This window comes from Electrophorus electricus, chromosome 14 (genome assembly GCF_041902795.1).
Source record: "Electrophorus electricus isolate QZ-2024a chromosome 14, ASM4190279v1, whole genome shotgun sequence".
In the NCBI taxonomy this organism is placed as follows: domain Eukaryota; kingdom Metazoa; phylum Chordata; class Actinopteri; order Gymnotiformes; family Gymnotidae; genus Electrophorus; species Electrophorus electricus.
Window position 1 is genome coordinate 17176990 of NC_137510.1, and position 16928 is coordinate 17193917.

Here is a 16928-nt window from a genome sequence, read left to right on the forward strand (position 1 = left end):
AGTACCTTTCTGAACTCTTGGTGCATTACAACCCATCACGTCTGCTTAGATCAAAAGGTGCAGGCTCTTTACTAGTAATAAGAATAAGAAAATCTACCACAGGGGGCAGAACTTTTTCCTATAAAGCTCCCATACTATGGAATAACCTTCCATTAAATGTTCAAAACTCAGACAGTCTCAATATTTAATATGTACAGTCAGACATTTTATTAAATACTTCCCAGGTGTAGACTGGAATGTTATGATGCTGCCACTTTACCTCTCTTTTGCCACTCAAGTTTGTTGACTGAAAACAGAGGAGTGCTTATGTTCCAGGCAGCCCTCATGCCCTTGTTTCCTTCTGGCTCTGTACTTTTAGCTGTGCTGCCATAGCTAGATCTGCCGGAGTCCATTTTTGCACGTTATAGTTTTCTAATATACACACCTTCATACCTGGACATGCCTAAGAATCTGTTCTCTCTTTCTGCATAGGTACACCTACTCCTGTCATGTTGTTACTGAGCCTCAACCCACTTCAGATACCATGGCTCCTCCTACCACCCCAGATACCCCCCTGCTGTAGCCCACCACATTTCCACCTCAGCCAATTGCCCTTGACAGAAGTTCTCATGCAAGGTGGGTTTCAGACAAATGTCCACCGTCGAAACCAGACTAGGACTTATAGAAAACCGTGGTCCATGGTCTGCCAGTGGAGGATGGGCCCTCCCATTTGAGTCTTGGTTTTTCTCAAGGTTTCTTTCTCATGCTCTAGGGAGTTTTTCCTTGCCAGTGTCACCCTTTGCTTGCCCACTGGGGGCTTGGACTCAGACATGTGTAAAGCTGCTTTGTGACAATGGCTGTTGTAAAAATCGTTATATATATGTACATTTGACTTCGACTTTGATGTAACAGCTTGTCTATCTTCACGTCAGAGACTGCTGCTGTCAACTCAAGTCTGGAGATTGTGACCTGTTTCAGTAGGGCCATTCTTGACTTCTCCATGAGGAAAGAACAATGTTTCTTGTGTTGCTTATTTTCCAGCAGTAAATACGTCACAGTGCCATATTCGTACTCTGAGGTATGAAGAACGCTACAGCAGTGCACCCAAAGTCTGAAGGTTTCAAACACGTACTAAAATGAAAGTCAGAGAGGTGAGTAAGATCTTCCATCCATTATTTCCAATCTTCTGCATGACTTTTACCAATGTTTTCACCCCAACCACATTTCTCCTATCAAAGATCTCACAACAGGAGGTTAGTGGACAAGATGACTGGTGTGAGGAATCCAAATGGGTCATACAAGAATCAGTATTACACTGTACACCTAGAACCCTCTTGATGGCTAGGGTATCATAACGTAGATCCAGGTCTTTCAACTCACTGTATCGCTGTACTTCTGGGATAGATAGTATTACTTTCCTGCTATGGCTCATCCACTTTTTAAAAGTGAAACATCCATGGGCACACAAAATGCAAAGATCACTAACCCAGCTTACTGCATCTTCTGTAGCTACGATCCTCAAACAGTTGTTTATGTAGAAGCTGCAAAATATTGTCTGGACAGCTTCAGGTGAAGCAACAGACTTGTGATCTTCAGCCATTCCTTGCAATGCATATAAGGCAACACTCGTTGATGAAATGACCCCAAAGAGGTGTACAATAATTCTAAATTATTTATAATTTTTTCTAAATTATTTTATAAATCTTTACAACCATGTATTAAATACCTTAATCCATCTCACAATATGTTTCCCTCTATCAATAATTGATCAATTACATATCACACATGTCCTTTAACTTATGTCAAATGCTAAATACACAATAGTATGTGAAGTACTTTATAAATTACATTGTGATTACCTAAGCTGAAACAGTGAATAAAATAGACATTAAATATGAGTTAATCAAAGGAAAAAAACTGTGAGTGGTGAAATGCATGTGATTAGAGAAGATCAGTTAAAAGTTGATTAATATTGTTGACTATCTGAAGAATTAAGATATGGATATACCTTGGATAGATTACATCAATAATTAACAAAATTCAATTCATGAATTAAAAAATGTTGTCAGTATGCTGTTTGGTGTAATTAATGTACTTTTTTCTACATTGGTAGGGCTGTGGTAGCTCAATGGTTAAGGTACTTGACTTGTAATTGGAAGGTTGCCCCTGAGCAAGGCCCTTAACCCTCAATTGCTCAAGTTGTACTCAGTCATAATTGTAAGTCGCTTTGAATAATAGCATCAGCTAAATGCCATAAAAATGTAAATGTAAAATGTAAATTCCTCCACAAGTTTGTTCAAATTGTCATTGGGCCACCAAAGAAAAAGAAGGAGATCTGCATTATCTTCTGGCAACTTCACCTGATAAAACTCAATGTCTGCATTCAGCTATTGGCTCCTCTCAAAATCTTAAAAGGACACAAACTAACATGTTGGACAGGTCGAGCCCTTGTAATAATTCAGTGTTCAGAGATCAGCCCTGAAATATGGCTGTACAGTCAAAGACTACTCGCAACCTTTCTTTTTCTGAGTGAAATACCACATGGTGTGGTATGTCATCATGGTTCAAGTAGTGTGTTGGAACATAGCATAATAATAGTATCCATGAAGCTCTTGTAATCTTCAAAGAACCCAGGATTCTTCTTGAACTTTCTGAGCAAACTAACTATGCGCTGTTCCGCCAAGTGGTGGTTATTAGGCATTTGAAGCTTCTTATTCTTGAGTGGCAATCCAATGCTCTAATGTCCATTCTTAAAAACTGTTGTTTTTTGCACAGACTGCACAAACTGCTTGTTTTCTTAAGACATCTCTTCTTTTTTGTAATTGTGCTCTGGAAAATCAGCAGTGTGCTGTTGAACCAGCATGTCCAAGCAGGGCTGCATGCTCTGCCTCTTGTCTAACCTGGGTTGACGAAACTCATGATACTGCTGTCGAGCAACTTACTTGAGATCCACACAGATGAGCACGTGCAACATCGTTGACCCTTTGGGTCATTTTCATAAAATTTCTAATGTATGCCATTTTGTGTTCAAACCAGTTCTCTTGGTTCAATAATTTCATTTTCATACAAGAGACATGCAACTTCATAGTTAAAATGTATAAACGCATTCAGATAATTCAGTGCAAATGAGATTTTCACACTTTAAGTTTTGTGCATTACTCATCACTGTTGCTACTTTGTTCATTTTATTTGTCAGACCTCTTAATTTTTGCGTCCTCAATATGATGCATCTTTGCAATATCTCTTCTAATACTTACTCTTTTATTGTGACCCTCCACAATCCATGGTATCCTTAATACTTCCATATTCCTTTTCATCAGTCATCTTATAATTTGTAAGTAAACACTCAAATTGCATTCAAAGGTTTAAAAACATTTCAAAGTCACCTTTCTTAATAAATGAATGCAAATGTCTCATAGAATCAAGACTTTCAATGTACTCTCAAGGAGATATTACAGCCCACTTAATTCGCTAATTATTTTCATAAGCATGCATTACGTCTTCTTTTCTTATACACGTAAAAAATATGAATAGTTTTCGATACCTTCTTCTGGAGAACACGTCCAGGAGTTGCTCTTGCTCCTTTTTCCCAATCTGCTAGCAACTGTTCCACACAGCATGACTATACTCCAAAATGGCTCTGTAGAGCTAGCAGTAAACTGGCTCAGTAAAATTAATCGTTACATCCAAACCTGAAACATTAAGAAGCACACCTGACAGTCAAGAGTCCCCAAAAACAGACGTGCCCACTCCTTAATTTAAATGAAATATAAATGTATCATTTCTCATAACCTCTCTTTCTATTTGTATTTGTTAATTAATGTGTTTATTGTGTCAATTAATGTCTTACTTTCTCTCCATCTTTGTCATTGTAAAACGACCTTGAGTGTGAAAGGCGCTATATAAAGTAAACTTATAATTATTATTATTATAATACAGCTCAAATATGACATTTTTATCAGGTTTTTCCAATGATTTTTAACTAACAATAAACAACCTCCTATCTTTTTGTTACGTTCGCCCCTCGTTGGAATCATGGTTCCGAAGGTAACACCTGTTTAGCTACATCCTGGTTTTGTTTCCTTGTGCTTCCTTGTTTTGGTTTCTGTCTGTTCCATCGTATGGTTAGTAGCTCCACCTGTTATTGCTATCACCTGTATCTTGTTTGTCCTCATTACTCTCTGTATATAAGCCCTGTGTGTTCAGTTTGTCTTAAGAAGGATGGCGTATTCATCACTTATTACCCTGGCTGGGAGTGGGTTGTTCCACCTTGCCTTATTACTCCTCTCGATCGTGGGAGGACTAGTATAGTCACTTGGTTCTCTGGCATGTTCCCACTCTGAACAAGTTTGAGATGCAGTGATGAGCAGAACATGGAGAGACACAGCTAGAGCTAGAGGTGGCAGCAGGTGGAGAAGCTGTTGGTGGTGCCACAGGTTGTGTGGGCTCACTGGTAACTGCAAGACACCTTGAATGTTTGGATGATGTAGGTAACATTACCATTCTCAGTGATAACACTGAAACACTATTATTGTTTGTCTTTTTTTATTTGTAACCCTGCTAAGAGGGAAGTGGCCAAACTTACTAACGCTCTGCTTGATGACCTTTGATATTGCCACCTGCTAGCATGCATGCTTTAGGAAGGTGGAGAACTGGCACTTCCTAACAACCACATCACCACCAGGCCCATCCTTGTCACCATGGTGGTAAAAGCCGTCTTCAGCAGAACAAACATTGCCACGTCTAGTGGCTGCATGATGTGTGAGGTGTGCACTGACTGGCACAGAACCTCAGTACTATTGCCCCTACAGAGGTCTACAACCTCCTTGGACACATGGGTCTCATGTTGAGAGAGGTCCAAGAAGCTAGACTTAAATTGGAGGGTCCTATCTGCAGAGCCATTTCATAAAAAAAGTTCTCATCTGTGTATTCTTTAAGAGAAACCACATAAAGGACATTGGCTCATTCAATGCATAGGATGTGCTGTGGAAGCAACATGTCCATATGATAAAAGGCTGGATGCTCTCTCTAGCAGCAATTACACACAGTGACATGTCACATGCTGTCTTGATAATGTCTGCTGTGCACACACTTGCAATTAGCCTTTTCGGAAGGGAACTTTGTTGTATATTGTGCCACAAAGACTAGGAATAAGAACCCATGGAACTTCCACTACAATTTTTGATAACAATATTGTCAATAGAAAGTGATGTTTTATCCCAAATGTCTCCACTCCTAAACATTAACGTTAACTAAAGTTACTTTTACTTAAAATGAAAAGAAATAGCAACAACTTGCTAACTTATATTAAATCTGGGTGTCATGTTTGCTCTAAAATATAATTGTTCCATTCACCATTTACAGATACAAAAGATATCCAAACCTAAAATTATTACAGAAAAATGGTTTTCATAATACAAAACACAGCTTATCTATCACTAGCTAGCTAGGGGTTTAGTAGTAGCTAGCAATACATTACTTATAGCTACAGCTCATTTTATGTACATATATTTTAATATTTTAGTATTTAATATTTTAGTGAAGTTGAAGTAATGTAATTCAAAATAGACCATTTACTGTTGCGCATGTAACAGGTGTGAGTGGACTTCTATGTGGACCTCCCTGTATGGATACCTCCCATGCAGTAGCCATGATGCTTGTCCCACAGGTGCCCCAGTTAGAGCCACCATCCTGGGAGGACTGCCACTACTGAACCCTGCCCCAGAGATGGAATTGGCCCCGGAGCCTCCTCAGCTACCTGTGACCCATAACCCTACCCCTGTATTAGGTCCCTATGCCCCTGAGAGCCTCAGTGAGCCTCGCAAGAAGTATGCCAAAGAGGCATGGCCTGGCAAAAAGCCCACACCGTCTTTACTTCTCTAGCGGCCAATGAATCTGGATAATAACTGGCTCTTTTGAGTGTAAGACTAATTAATGAACTTCATGGACAGATTATGTTTGGTGTTTTTTTTTTTTTTACACATATACTTTTCCTGTACATATGTGGCTTAAAACATATTCCTTAAAACATAAGAATTACTGTAAGGTTCAGGGTAAATGTTATGGTTAAATATTCACATTTTATTTGCCTAATTTGGTTTATGGTAGGTGCACCCAAGCAAAGAAACATATTAAGAGTTTACTACACATGCATTTTTCCATGAAAAAGCAGGTATAGAGTATCTGATCTGAAATTATCATTCAACTTTTAATCATGCATGATGTCAGCCACTAGATGGCAGCAAGTGCATGCGAGGCAGTACATCATAATTCTTAATAATGTTAGTATCCTTTCCTGTAGAACATGTCAAAAAATGTTTTAATATGAACTTTGCAGAAATACCTTTTGTTGTATCCAGACTGATATTGTATCACAAAATGCACTGACAATAAACTTTAAATGACATTTTTATCTAGTTTGCTGCCTTTTGTGTTGTCATTTGGCACATATTCAATCTTTACAACCATGTATTAAATACCTTAATCCATCTCACAATATGTTTCCCTCTATCAATAATTGATCAATTACATATCACACATGTCCTTTAACTTATGTCAAATGCTAAATACACAATAGTATGTGAAGTACTTTATAAATTACATTGTGATTACCTAAGATGAAACAGTGAATAAAATAGACATTAAATATGAGTTAATCAAAGGAAAAAAACTGTGAGTGGTGAAATGCATGTGATTAGAGAAGATCAGTTAAAAGTTGATTAATATTGTTGACTATCTGAAGAATTAAGATACGGATATACCTTGGATAGATTACGTCAATAATTAACAAAATTCAATTCATGAATTAAAAAATGTTGTCAGTATGCTGTTTGGTGTAATTAATGTACTTTTTCCTACATTGTAAAAATTAGCCACACCATGTATTAAAGGTTATATAAGAACTTAAAGCTCCAATCAGAAGTCAGTGCCAGTTTTCATTATTGCAATCACAAAGGAAGTCCAACAAGCTGCACCACTATTTACCATGCTCTCTTTTAATAAATGTTATGCTAATGCCACGGCATGTTTGGGAAAATACTAATTGGGGCTTTAAGACACCAGCTCAAGGCTCATTCTTCACAAATCTGATCTTGATGTATATTCCATTGAGGGATCTGAGGATTATTTGAGGGACCATCTTTGGAGTATGCTCTGGGTCCTTGATGAGAACATACTTCTTCAGTGTCATTGCTACCACCACTTTCATCTCGTTCATAGCAAAGTTCTGCCCAATGCAGTTCCTATGTTAAATGCAGGTGGTCATTTGAATTAGGACTACTAAAGAATAAGCAACAGTTTTTTGTCCTAACAACAGTAGGTATTTGGTAAATCACCTTAAAATGAATAACAGCATTTCATATTAATAGGAACAAACCTTTTTTATTGCTAGTTTTCTGGACTTGGATTAAACTTCAGTTTTGGACTTAATTAGTGTTAACGTGAAACTACCATAAGAAATTATTTTTAGTGTAGGTTTATTCTTAATTTGGGTCTGGGAAACTGGCTCTTAGTGATTATCAGTATAATATAATGGCTGTATTACATTAATCCTAAATCTCACATATGCTGTTTTAGATGCACATTTCCCTACAGGTTATTCATTATATCTTGTGTCTTTCACCTGAATGTTAAATGGAAAAATATTCTCTAGTGTCATTCAAGTTCAGACATTTGAACTTGGTGCAAGGTTGCATTCCTTTAAAGGGCTTTGGTATTAGGGATAGGTCAAATACATAAAGGTTCCAAAGTCCACTCAGGTAAATTCTCTGGATATGATTTAATAGCTCCAGAGTGCATAGTATTATAGAATAGCACCTATCATTGCATTTGTTGTGCATTTAATGTAGATACAAACCTTGGTCCAGCTGAGAAAGGCACAAAGGCATGGGGTGACCTCTTAGCAGTGTTCTCTGGCAGAAATCGTAATGGATCAAACACCTATGGAAATATAACTATTGTTATAGTGGTACACAGTGTTAGTTTATCTGTAAGGCTTATCCATGACTAAATCAAGAGATGGCAAGCCTGCAGTTTCAGGCAGTGTACTTTAGTAAAGGCAGGCTGCTCTGACAGGATCTCACTCAAATTTCTAATAAAGATGACTATATTGTAAGCAGTGAATTCATACATGGGGGTTCTCCCAAACTGTGGCATTCCGGTGGACTCCATAAACACTGATGCCAATGAGAGAACCTGTGAAAATGTCAGAGCAAAGCAGTTTTACAATAGTTCGATGATGCATGCAGAAAACCAAACAAATTGGCTAATATTTCAACAAATCTCCTCTTGAATAAGGATCATAAAGCAGAGTCGTATGTCTCATGGGCTCATTTCACCTATAAAAAGGAGTTTTCTTGTGATGCAATATTGCTTTAAGGCCTCTATATGCATTTAGAAATTACTTAGTGATTGGTTAACAGGGACAATAGTTTTATCAAGGAGCAACACACTAACAAGACAAACTATGATACAGCACAAGGAAATACATATTAAGTAATTAGATACTAGTTTATGTATAGATACTATTTATGTGTATATACTACTTTAGTATGAAAATCATTTAATTTTACCAAAACACTCAATTTTTTCATGTATTGGTTCTAGGCATTACAAGCAAACAGAAACCCTGAGATAACATCCTTATACAAATGTTGCAGAAAACCATTTGATAGATGGCCGTAAGACTACAGTAGTTACAGGAATTCAATTCCTTGAAATCATGATCATTTTTTTAGAACTAGTTTAGCTCTACTGAGGCATATAGAGACACTGATGTGCACAGCGCTACCCTCAGGGACTGTTCTTCCATCAAAAAAGGTCATGGGTTTGGTCAGCTTCCGTCCAAATCCTGGCACAGGAGGGTATAAACGCAAGGATTCCTTAATGCACATTGTAGTGTATGGTATTTTACTCAGGTCCTCCCTAAAACACAGACAGGAAAATAGGAAAACCAATTTTCAGACTTTTAAAAGATTTTAAAGCTCTCATTCCCAACTCACTATTTTGAGGTAGACATACGCCAGAGAAACATAAATGCATACCACGTGGGAGTGAGGTAGGAACCACTGTTCTAGCTATTTGTGTTCTAGCTATTATAAGCCTTTAGCTTCTAGTACAATAGTGTATGTAATAATGTGTTAATAATTCCTCCAGTTATGGTGATGTGAATAATGACAGTACCACTCCATACTGTCCTTTCCCTTCAGGGCCTGCTGGATCTCTTCTCTGCACTTCTGCTGGTGCTCAGGGTAACAGGCCATGTTGTACAAGATCCAAGAGATGCCGCTGGCTGTGGTGTCATGTCCCTCAAACATAAATGTGTCCACCTCTGCCCGGATAGCTTCGTCCGACAAGCCCTGCTGCTGCTCATCCTGTAGATTATAAAACCGTGTCTCTTCCCAAAGCCAACTTTAGGAATCAAGGTCAAATAGCTTAAGGAAGCAAGTAAAGAGATGTTATTATTAAACCCATTTAAAACAAGAGTTGTTGGCCAAAGTGCTGTACAAAGCCAACAGTTTAGTTGAAGCTATATGTATGAAAACAACATGCAGACCCAAAGGAATCAGATGCAATGACCACGCACTTTACATACCTAAAAATATTTTCAAATCCTAATGTATAAAAGTCTGTCTTGACTTGAAGGTAATTGAGGAAGCACATTAAATATTCAGTGGTAGTCAGTTCCATAATGTCAGCACATCAACTGCAAAGGCACAATCAGCTTTGGGTTTAAGATGAGACAGCAGAATGGTCAAATGTAACTGATTCAAAGACCACAAAGCCCTGGGGGCCACAGAAGTGTGGAGAAAGTCATTAAGAGTTTTACCATTAAGAGTTCCAAGAGCTGGTAATAAAAAAGACTTCATTTTAGAAATAATCCTGAGTTGATAAAAGCAGCAACAGATAACAACAACAAAAAGTACAATAGATTATAACAGATGACAAATACCAAATACCACCTGTGGGATGGTTATGCATGACATCTGAAACTTATATATATATATATATATATATATATATATATATATATATATATATATATATATATATATATAGAGAGAGAGAGAGAGAGAGAGAGAGAGAGAGAGAGAGAGAGAGAGAGAGAGAGAGAGAGAGAGCCTTTCATAAACCCAAGGACACCAAGGGAAAACATTACAAGAAGAGAAATGTGCAAAGAAAACAAAAGTTTTGAGGAGAGCTTTGAAGGAAGAAAAAGTAGAAGAGTCACAAAGTGGTTGATGGAGAGAGTTTTTGAGCAGCGGCATTGAAAGACCTGCCACCTACTTTTGACAGTCCTATACGTGCAATAGCAAGAAGTCCAGTGTCAGAAGATCTAAGGGAGTGGGAATGACAGTAAGGGTGAAGGAACTCAGTAAGGTAAGGAGGACCATGAAGGGCCATATAGGTTAACAGAAGGAACCTGTATTTCATTTACATATAGTGAAGAATTTTGAAACCAGTGACTGAGGGCTAATTAACAGGCCCTATGTTTTATCAGTGTTCAGTTTCAGAAAGTTGCTATCAAGCTAATGTAAGACATATGCTTAGAGAGATAGATGAAACCATGGAGGATGCAGAGCCAATGTAGTTCTGGATATCATCTGCATAACAGTGATACCTAAGTCTATGATTTTTAATAATCTGCCCTAGGTGCAAGATTTACAAAATTTTTACAAACTGTAAAGAATAGGTCCAATCACAGAACTTTCAGGTACTCCCTGTGTAATTGAGGAAATGGATGACTTATGAGTGCCAGTAGAAATTAGCTGTTCCCTATCAGAGACAGGATTGAAACCAATTAAGGGCTAGACTAGAAATACCTATGAATGCTAAACTGGGAATGAGTATATTATGATTTACTGGGTCAAAAGTGAGTGAGATTAAGGAGGATGAGGGGATTCAGGAAACCAGTATTAATGGAAAGAAGGTTATCAACTACTTTTTATCAGAGTGGACTCAGTACTATGCATTGTATGGAAACCAGACTGGAATGGCTTATACAGGTTGTTATTAGTGAGATGATCTTGAAGCTTTGAGGCCACAAATCTTTACATAACCTTGGCTAAGAAAGGCAGATTTGAGATGGGTCTGTAATTAGAAAATGAAGAACTATCAAGACCAGGTTTTTAAAGTATGGGTGGAATTGCAACTATTTTGAGAGATGTTGGAACAGAGCCTAGGGAGAGACATTGATTAATCAAGAGAGCAATAGGAGAAGAAATGGCAGAGAGACAGAATTTGAGAATAATAGTAGAAGGATGGTCAAATTGACATGAAGAGGAAGACTTAGAAATGATTTCAGAATGATAGATGCGTCAACATGGATGAAACAGGGCAGAAAGATTGACCATATCCTGAGAGTCATTTGGGTAGAAGGAGAGTGTCCTGAAGGGAAATACCAGTAGATGCAATTAATCTCATCCTGAAAGTAATCCAGAAATGCTTGGCATTGAGCAGGGCAGCTAGAAGTAGAAGCTGTGGGAGACCGGAGAAGCTGAATAAAGTTCTGGGCCTAGAACTGCCACTATTTATAATAAATTAATAGTAGGCAGAGCGTGCAGTATTTAGGGCTGCCTTGTACCTATTGATATGTTTACTAATACATAAATGGTGAGTAGTAAAACCAGTTTTTCTGTAGAGGTTTTCATAGCTCCAAACTTAGGGTTTAAACCAAGGAGAGATATAAAAGGCAGGGAGCATGAATTTTGAAGGACTCATATGCTCTGATTGTAGTGAAACCATAACATCAGAGGGGTAAGTTCAGGGACATCAGAAAGAGATGAAGATGGAAGACAATCAGAAAACAAATGAGAATCAAGTGAGTTAAGATTTCAAAAGGAAATAGTGGTTTTCTTGCTAGGTTTGATAGTGAGGGGTCCTGAGATTGACATTCAATACAGTTGAGGTCAGTAAAACCAACTTTTAACAGATATTGAATCTAGTGAAGTCCGGTGTATCTAGTGATGTCCATGATCATGTGTTAGAAAATCCACTTGCTGGTGTCATGGAATGCTCCCCCCCCCCACTAGTCACGATGTACAATCCACCGCGTACAGTGGGATTCACGACTGTGTTATTTGTAACTACGCCCCCTTGATAGCACACACCTTCAAAGGGTTTAGTGTTGTATGTTTGTCAGTATATAAACCCCTGCTAGTGTGTGCAATGTTGTTGGTTATTGTTCACCAGGAGGACTGGAAGGGCCCACCTAAAGCCCCTGAGATAGATTGCCTCTGGGGTGCTCCTAGAGTGGCGAGCAACAGGAGGACCATTAAAGGGAGTAGCACGCCCGAAGCTGGGGTGGATGTGCACTCCTGGGTGTCCAGCAGGGCCAAGGACACACTTCCAGTGCCTGCGCTGCTAGCGTGTGCTGCATCACAGCGCCTTTTGTGTGTGTCTTTAGGCATTTCTGTTTGTGTATTTTTGTGCCTTTTGTGTGTCTACAGGCACATCATCCTGTCATTTGGAGCATACTGGACTGACCTGATAGAGGCAAGGGCTCTGCCTTTCTCCCTCATACTGAGAGGTCTCTCTTGTTGGCGGCACCTAGCCCGCCTTGTGCTGGGTGGGCACCGGGCCGTGCTGTCTGTGTGTGTGTACACGGTGGCCTGGGGTTCAATGTCCTGGAGTCGGACGCGTCGGGAGTCGCACCCCTTGCAAGAGGGTACTGTCATGGAATACTCCCCCCCCCCCCCACTAGTCATGTGGTACGGCCCGCTGTGTGCAGTGGGATTCACAACTGTTATTTGTAACCACGCCCCCTTGATTGCACACACCTGCACAGGGTTTAGTGTTGTATGTTCATCGGTATATAAACTCCTGCTAGTGTGTGCCACGTTATTGGTCATTGTTTATGGATGTCTGTTCGTTTGTGTAACTCTCGTTAATATTTGTAAGACCACAGTTGACATTAATGCAGCCTGTGTTTATGTTCACGCTATTTAACGTGAGTTGTCTGTGTAGTTGTGTGAGTGCCACCATCGTCTTATATGTTCAATGTTAATAAATGTGTGTTATAGTCAAGGGAGTCTGCTCCGTGCCCTGCGGCACTGGGGCCAACGTGACAGCTGGGTTAAACCAAAACATTGAAGAGAAGAAAATAGTTCAGTGGTGAGTGTGTCAACATGAATGTTAAGGTCACTGAGTAGTATCAAGGCAGATAGAAGAAGCCATTATAAGTTTAGTTAATAAATACTGCATACATAAAAAGAAACATAAAGGATTTAGGTTCAAAGGGATATCAGATGGTAAACTGGGCTTTTCTTTGGACCATTTTCTCATATCTCCTTAAGGTAAATCCCATCAGTATTATCAGAAACTTTCAAACAGACTAGTCTACTTCTAAAAAATTCTAGAGAACAGGATTTCTTAAAGTACCTCTTGATAATGCATGAACTGGCATAGTAAATTATAACTGATGCACTATGCATGCTGTTTAATCTTGCAAATTAAGAAATTAAATCTAACTGGATACAGTTATCTAACAAGGGGAATAAGGGGGTGATGGAGTGACATACTTGAGTACAGAGAAGAATATCCAAAAAGTCCAAATTTCTCTTCTTTTGAAGAATGTCTTGTTCCTTCTTCTCATTTAAAGCTTCTTTCCTCTTTTTTATGACTTCCTCTGCAAAAAAACAAGATGATTTTTTGATTTTATTAGATTCATGGTAAAATGAAAGTGAGACAACACTTGTGCATAATTAATGTTAAATAAACATTAAAGTCTAGTGCTTCTCACCAGCTCTGTAAATCCTATCTTACTGAATGTTGACACATTAAGAGACACTGATGACAATATAGCATTCAGCTCCCACTGCCTAACAGTCTGAATGTCAATGTCTTAAGTCAGGTAAAGTAACATCAATTAAAGGAAACTACAAATAAGACTACACGAGTATGCACAAAGGAAGAAGTACATTGCTAAGCATTTTTAGGACTTGCTTAAAATCAGGAATTTATTAGATCACATTTTTATATGAGAACAGTTATGAAAACAACATTAAAAGATCAAATCATTTAAAAATAAGAATACATGAAAATCCCAAAATAGTCTCTGCCTTAAAGAGTCATTAACAGTCCTGTCAAACTGTCTCAACTGAAAAGCAAACGCTTTCATATATACCTGTATGGCTGTGTGCAATTTTGCATGCTTTCCTGTATCTGTAGCCATGTGGACTTAGCTGGAAGATAGTCTCATTATGATATGGAAAGCAACGGAACCTGAGATTCACCAGGTAACACAGCTCAAACACTGCCTTAATGTATGGGTTGGTTCCACTGCAATGAGAGTGGCAAGATTACAATGGTACTGCCTTATATTTTAAAAGTAATGTATGAAGCAAATCCAAGTTTTATCCCACCTTTCTGTCTGACAGTTGCTGTTGTAGCTAAAAGCACACTTCATTATGCTGTCCAGTGTCATCAGGCTAACGTGCTGAAAAAGTTCAAAGGACTGCTCTGTTTTTGCATAGGTTTCCCACTTGTCCTTTGAGAGAAAGATTACAAAAAGGGCTAGGTGAAAAATGCAGGTCAAATATTATATATCATTCATGGCAAAACTCTGAAATATTAACTCACCAACATAATGTTAGCTGAATCTGCCATTAATTTTACATAAGGCTTCAAGATATCATAATGGAAGCCAGGAGTGAGAAGTCTTCTGTGGCGAAACCACTTCTGTCCCACAGAAACAAGTAAACCTTCTCCTGCAGAGACAAACAGCAAACAGTTGTATTAGGCACAGAACATATGTTACCATATTTTACTTTTGGGTGTCATCTTTACCTATCCAAGAGGTGAGGAAGGTATATGCAATGTCATCCTTTGGTTCTGTGAAATAAGAAAGCAATCTGTGTAAATCCTAAATTCATCAGATTATGACAAATCATAATCATTTGACACATGTTCAAATACATTCGTACCTGCTGATGAAAGAACGGTCTTCAAATATGATGAATGGTGGATAAATAAATAAATACTCGTAGGGCCAAACCACAATGGAAAGGCATAGGGATACTGTTCTCCCCATTTGGTTATCATCTCCAAATCTGTTCCATCTTCCCGAAACTGTGATACAAAACGGAAAGTCATTTTAACCACAAGTATGCAGAATAATACCTCTGTAAATCCCTAGTGCATTCTTGAAGGCTATACCATGTAAATCAAGAATGCCATAGACAGATATTCACTATTATCCCTTACAATGTGTTTCTGTTATAGCCTAGTCGTTTAAATGCTAACCTTAACTCAATAAACAAGTACAAATAGTGTCATTGATTTGAAGCCCCACATCTACATAGCATCCCTGGTGCTCTGCCAGTGTTCACTCAAACCTAATTTACGGACATATATTTGAATATTAGGCAGCTATGAGGGGAGTTGAAAACTTCTATAGGAGTAAATTAAAGCATTTTAGTCTGGAAGCAGTTTTGGGTTTAACCGCCTTGCTGCATTGCTAGTGCTTGGCGGCTATTTACGCATTAAAAAAAAAATCCCCTAGGTCATGAAAGTGAAACCTTTGCCCACTATTACAAATAATCAATAAGAAGACATAGCTGTTAGCCAAACCGAAGTCCAACTATTGCAACTACACTAAGTTAAACCGATTGGCTAATATGTCATCTTTTCGTATCAGTCAGGTGGTTCTTATCTAGGTTAAACACTGACTAGACAAAAGGTTAAAAAGCGTTCCCAGTAAAAAAAAAAAAAAAAAAAGTTTATCTGAGTGAAATAGGGTTGACACGGCAATTGTGTTTTGTTCTGTTATGTTTAGATCGCGATGCGGAGTTGCCCTGTTTTATAGCTGGTTTTGAACTTAAGTGTGAGTTGCCCAACGCTTTAATATCACATTACTAGATGTACTGTTTCTTTTGCGCATGCAAGTTTTTATTTTACCAGTCCGCTGAACATAATTATGCGTGCATGCTAGTTTGATCTGAATTAAAACCAGCGTTTATTCCTACCTGTTTTACGTGTCCCAACAGCCAGTTGCCAGGTGGCCCTGGGAACTGCTCAAATACACGCATCCGCTTCTTTCTTGTTATTACCAAGTTATATAGTACCACTGAAAAGTAGATGATACATACGAATAACAACACATGATATAAGCGAAATGATTGGAAGTAAAACTTCGATGTGCTGCTAAAATATTGATAGACCTCCATAGTTCGTGGTTCTTAAGTCGAGTTGCTGACTCGAACTGTGAGTCAGAGAAATGTATAATGACGAGATTTTCATTATGGAAAAAAGTGGGAAGGGCTGTCGGCAGCAAGCAGACTATAAAGAGGACCACGAGTGTTGTGTCGAATTCTTACATGGCTGTAATAGTGAAGCCAGTTTTCTGTTACTGTGCAGTTTATCAAGCTGTAGGGGTTAGGTTGAATGTTTAATTCAGCAACGATTTTCGTTTTCACTGGATAGCAATTTGAACGTTTTTGTTGTTGTTGTTGTTTTTGTTTGTGTGTTTGTGTGTGTGTAGACTAAATTGTACGAGGATAATACATACAGTATCGTAGAACCGGGAAAGTAACCGTTTATGTGGTATATATAGTATTTGTTTGAAACTTACCGTAGTTTAGAACCACTTGCTTGTTTCTAGTGAAAACCATACACGCTACAAATTAAATACGTGCTACAAAATATATCCAACACAACATTTTACAAATACATATGTTAAATTCAGGGTATCTTCACAAATATTTAAATCAAAATAACATGTTCTGCATTTTCATAAACGCGCTGCAAATTCATAGATGCAACATCCCTGTTTTGAAGGAAAACAAATCGCATTCATTTACATTACAGCATTGGTCAGACGCTCGTATCCATAGTGACATACATAGCCTATATTTATTTCAGTAAGATAGTATGTGTGTAACTTGAAAATCGAACCCATGACCTTAGGTTCAGCTACAGCTTGGGTTCGGCTAACAACTACAGAAGCACACATT

General features: G+C 38.3%; 1 protein-coding gene across 3 annotated transcripts; it reads right to left on the bottom strand.

Annotated features, from left to right (window-relative positions):
• Window positions 1-3511: 3511 nt before the first annotated feature.
• Window positions 3512-16199, bottom strand: LOC113588151 (cytochrome P450 4B1-like). Of its 3 annotated transcripts, none has more exons than XM_081696303.1 (12): window positions 15942-16199; window positions 14901-15045; window positions 14764-14808; window positions 14557-14684; window positions 14340-14464; window positions 14102-14256; window positions 13497-13603; window positions 9160-9350; window positions 8768-8901; window positions 8108-8172; window positions 7835-7917; window positions 3512-3671 (listed from the first exon to the last, which is right to left on the bottom strand). In XM_081696303.1, exons 1-12 carry the CDS (start codon window positions 16140-16142, stop codon window positions 3653-3655), a joined length of 1398 nt encoding a protein of 465 aa, XP_081552429.1. In that variant the 5' UTR covers window positions 16143-16199; the 3' UTR covers window positions 3512-3652. The 3 variants fall into 3 exon arrangements, 2 of the variants coding, with proteins under 2 accessions (XP_081552429.1, XP_026883016.1); XM_027027215.3 differs by lacking the exon at window positions 3512-3671 and adding an exon at window positions 5957-7220 and having other exon boundaries at window positions 15942-16198; XR_014116916.1 differs by lacking the exons at window positions 3512-3671; window positions 8108-8172 and adding an exon at window positions 7183-7220.
• Window positions 16200-16928: the final 729 nt, after the last annotated feature.

Excerpts from the sequence above, each read along its gene's own strand:
- LOC113588151 (XM_027027215.3), bottom strand. The coding sequence starts at position 16,142 with ATGGAGGTCTATCAATATTTTAGCAGCACATCGAAGTTTTACTTCCAA. Across the intron at positions 14,257-14,339 it reads AGCAACTGTCAGACAGAAAG|TGGAACCAACCCATACATTA; the intron begins GTGGGATAAAAC and ends CTCTCATTGCAG. Across the intron at positions 8,173-8,767 it reads TGGAAGAACAGTCCCTGAGG|GTTCTCTCATTGGCATCAGT; the intron begins GTAGCGCTGTGC and ends ACATTTTCACAG.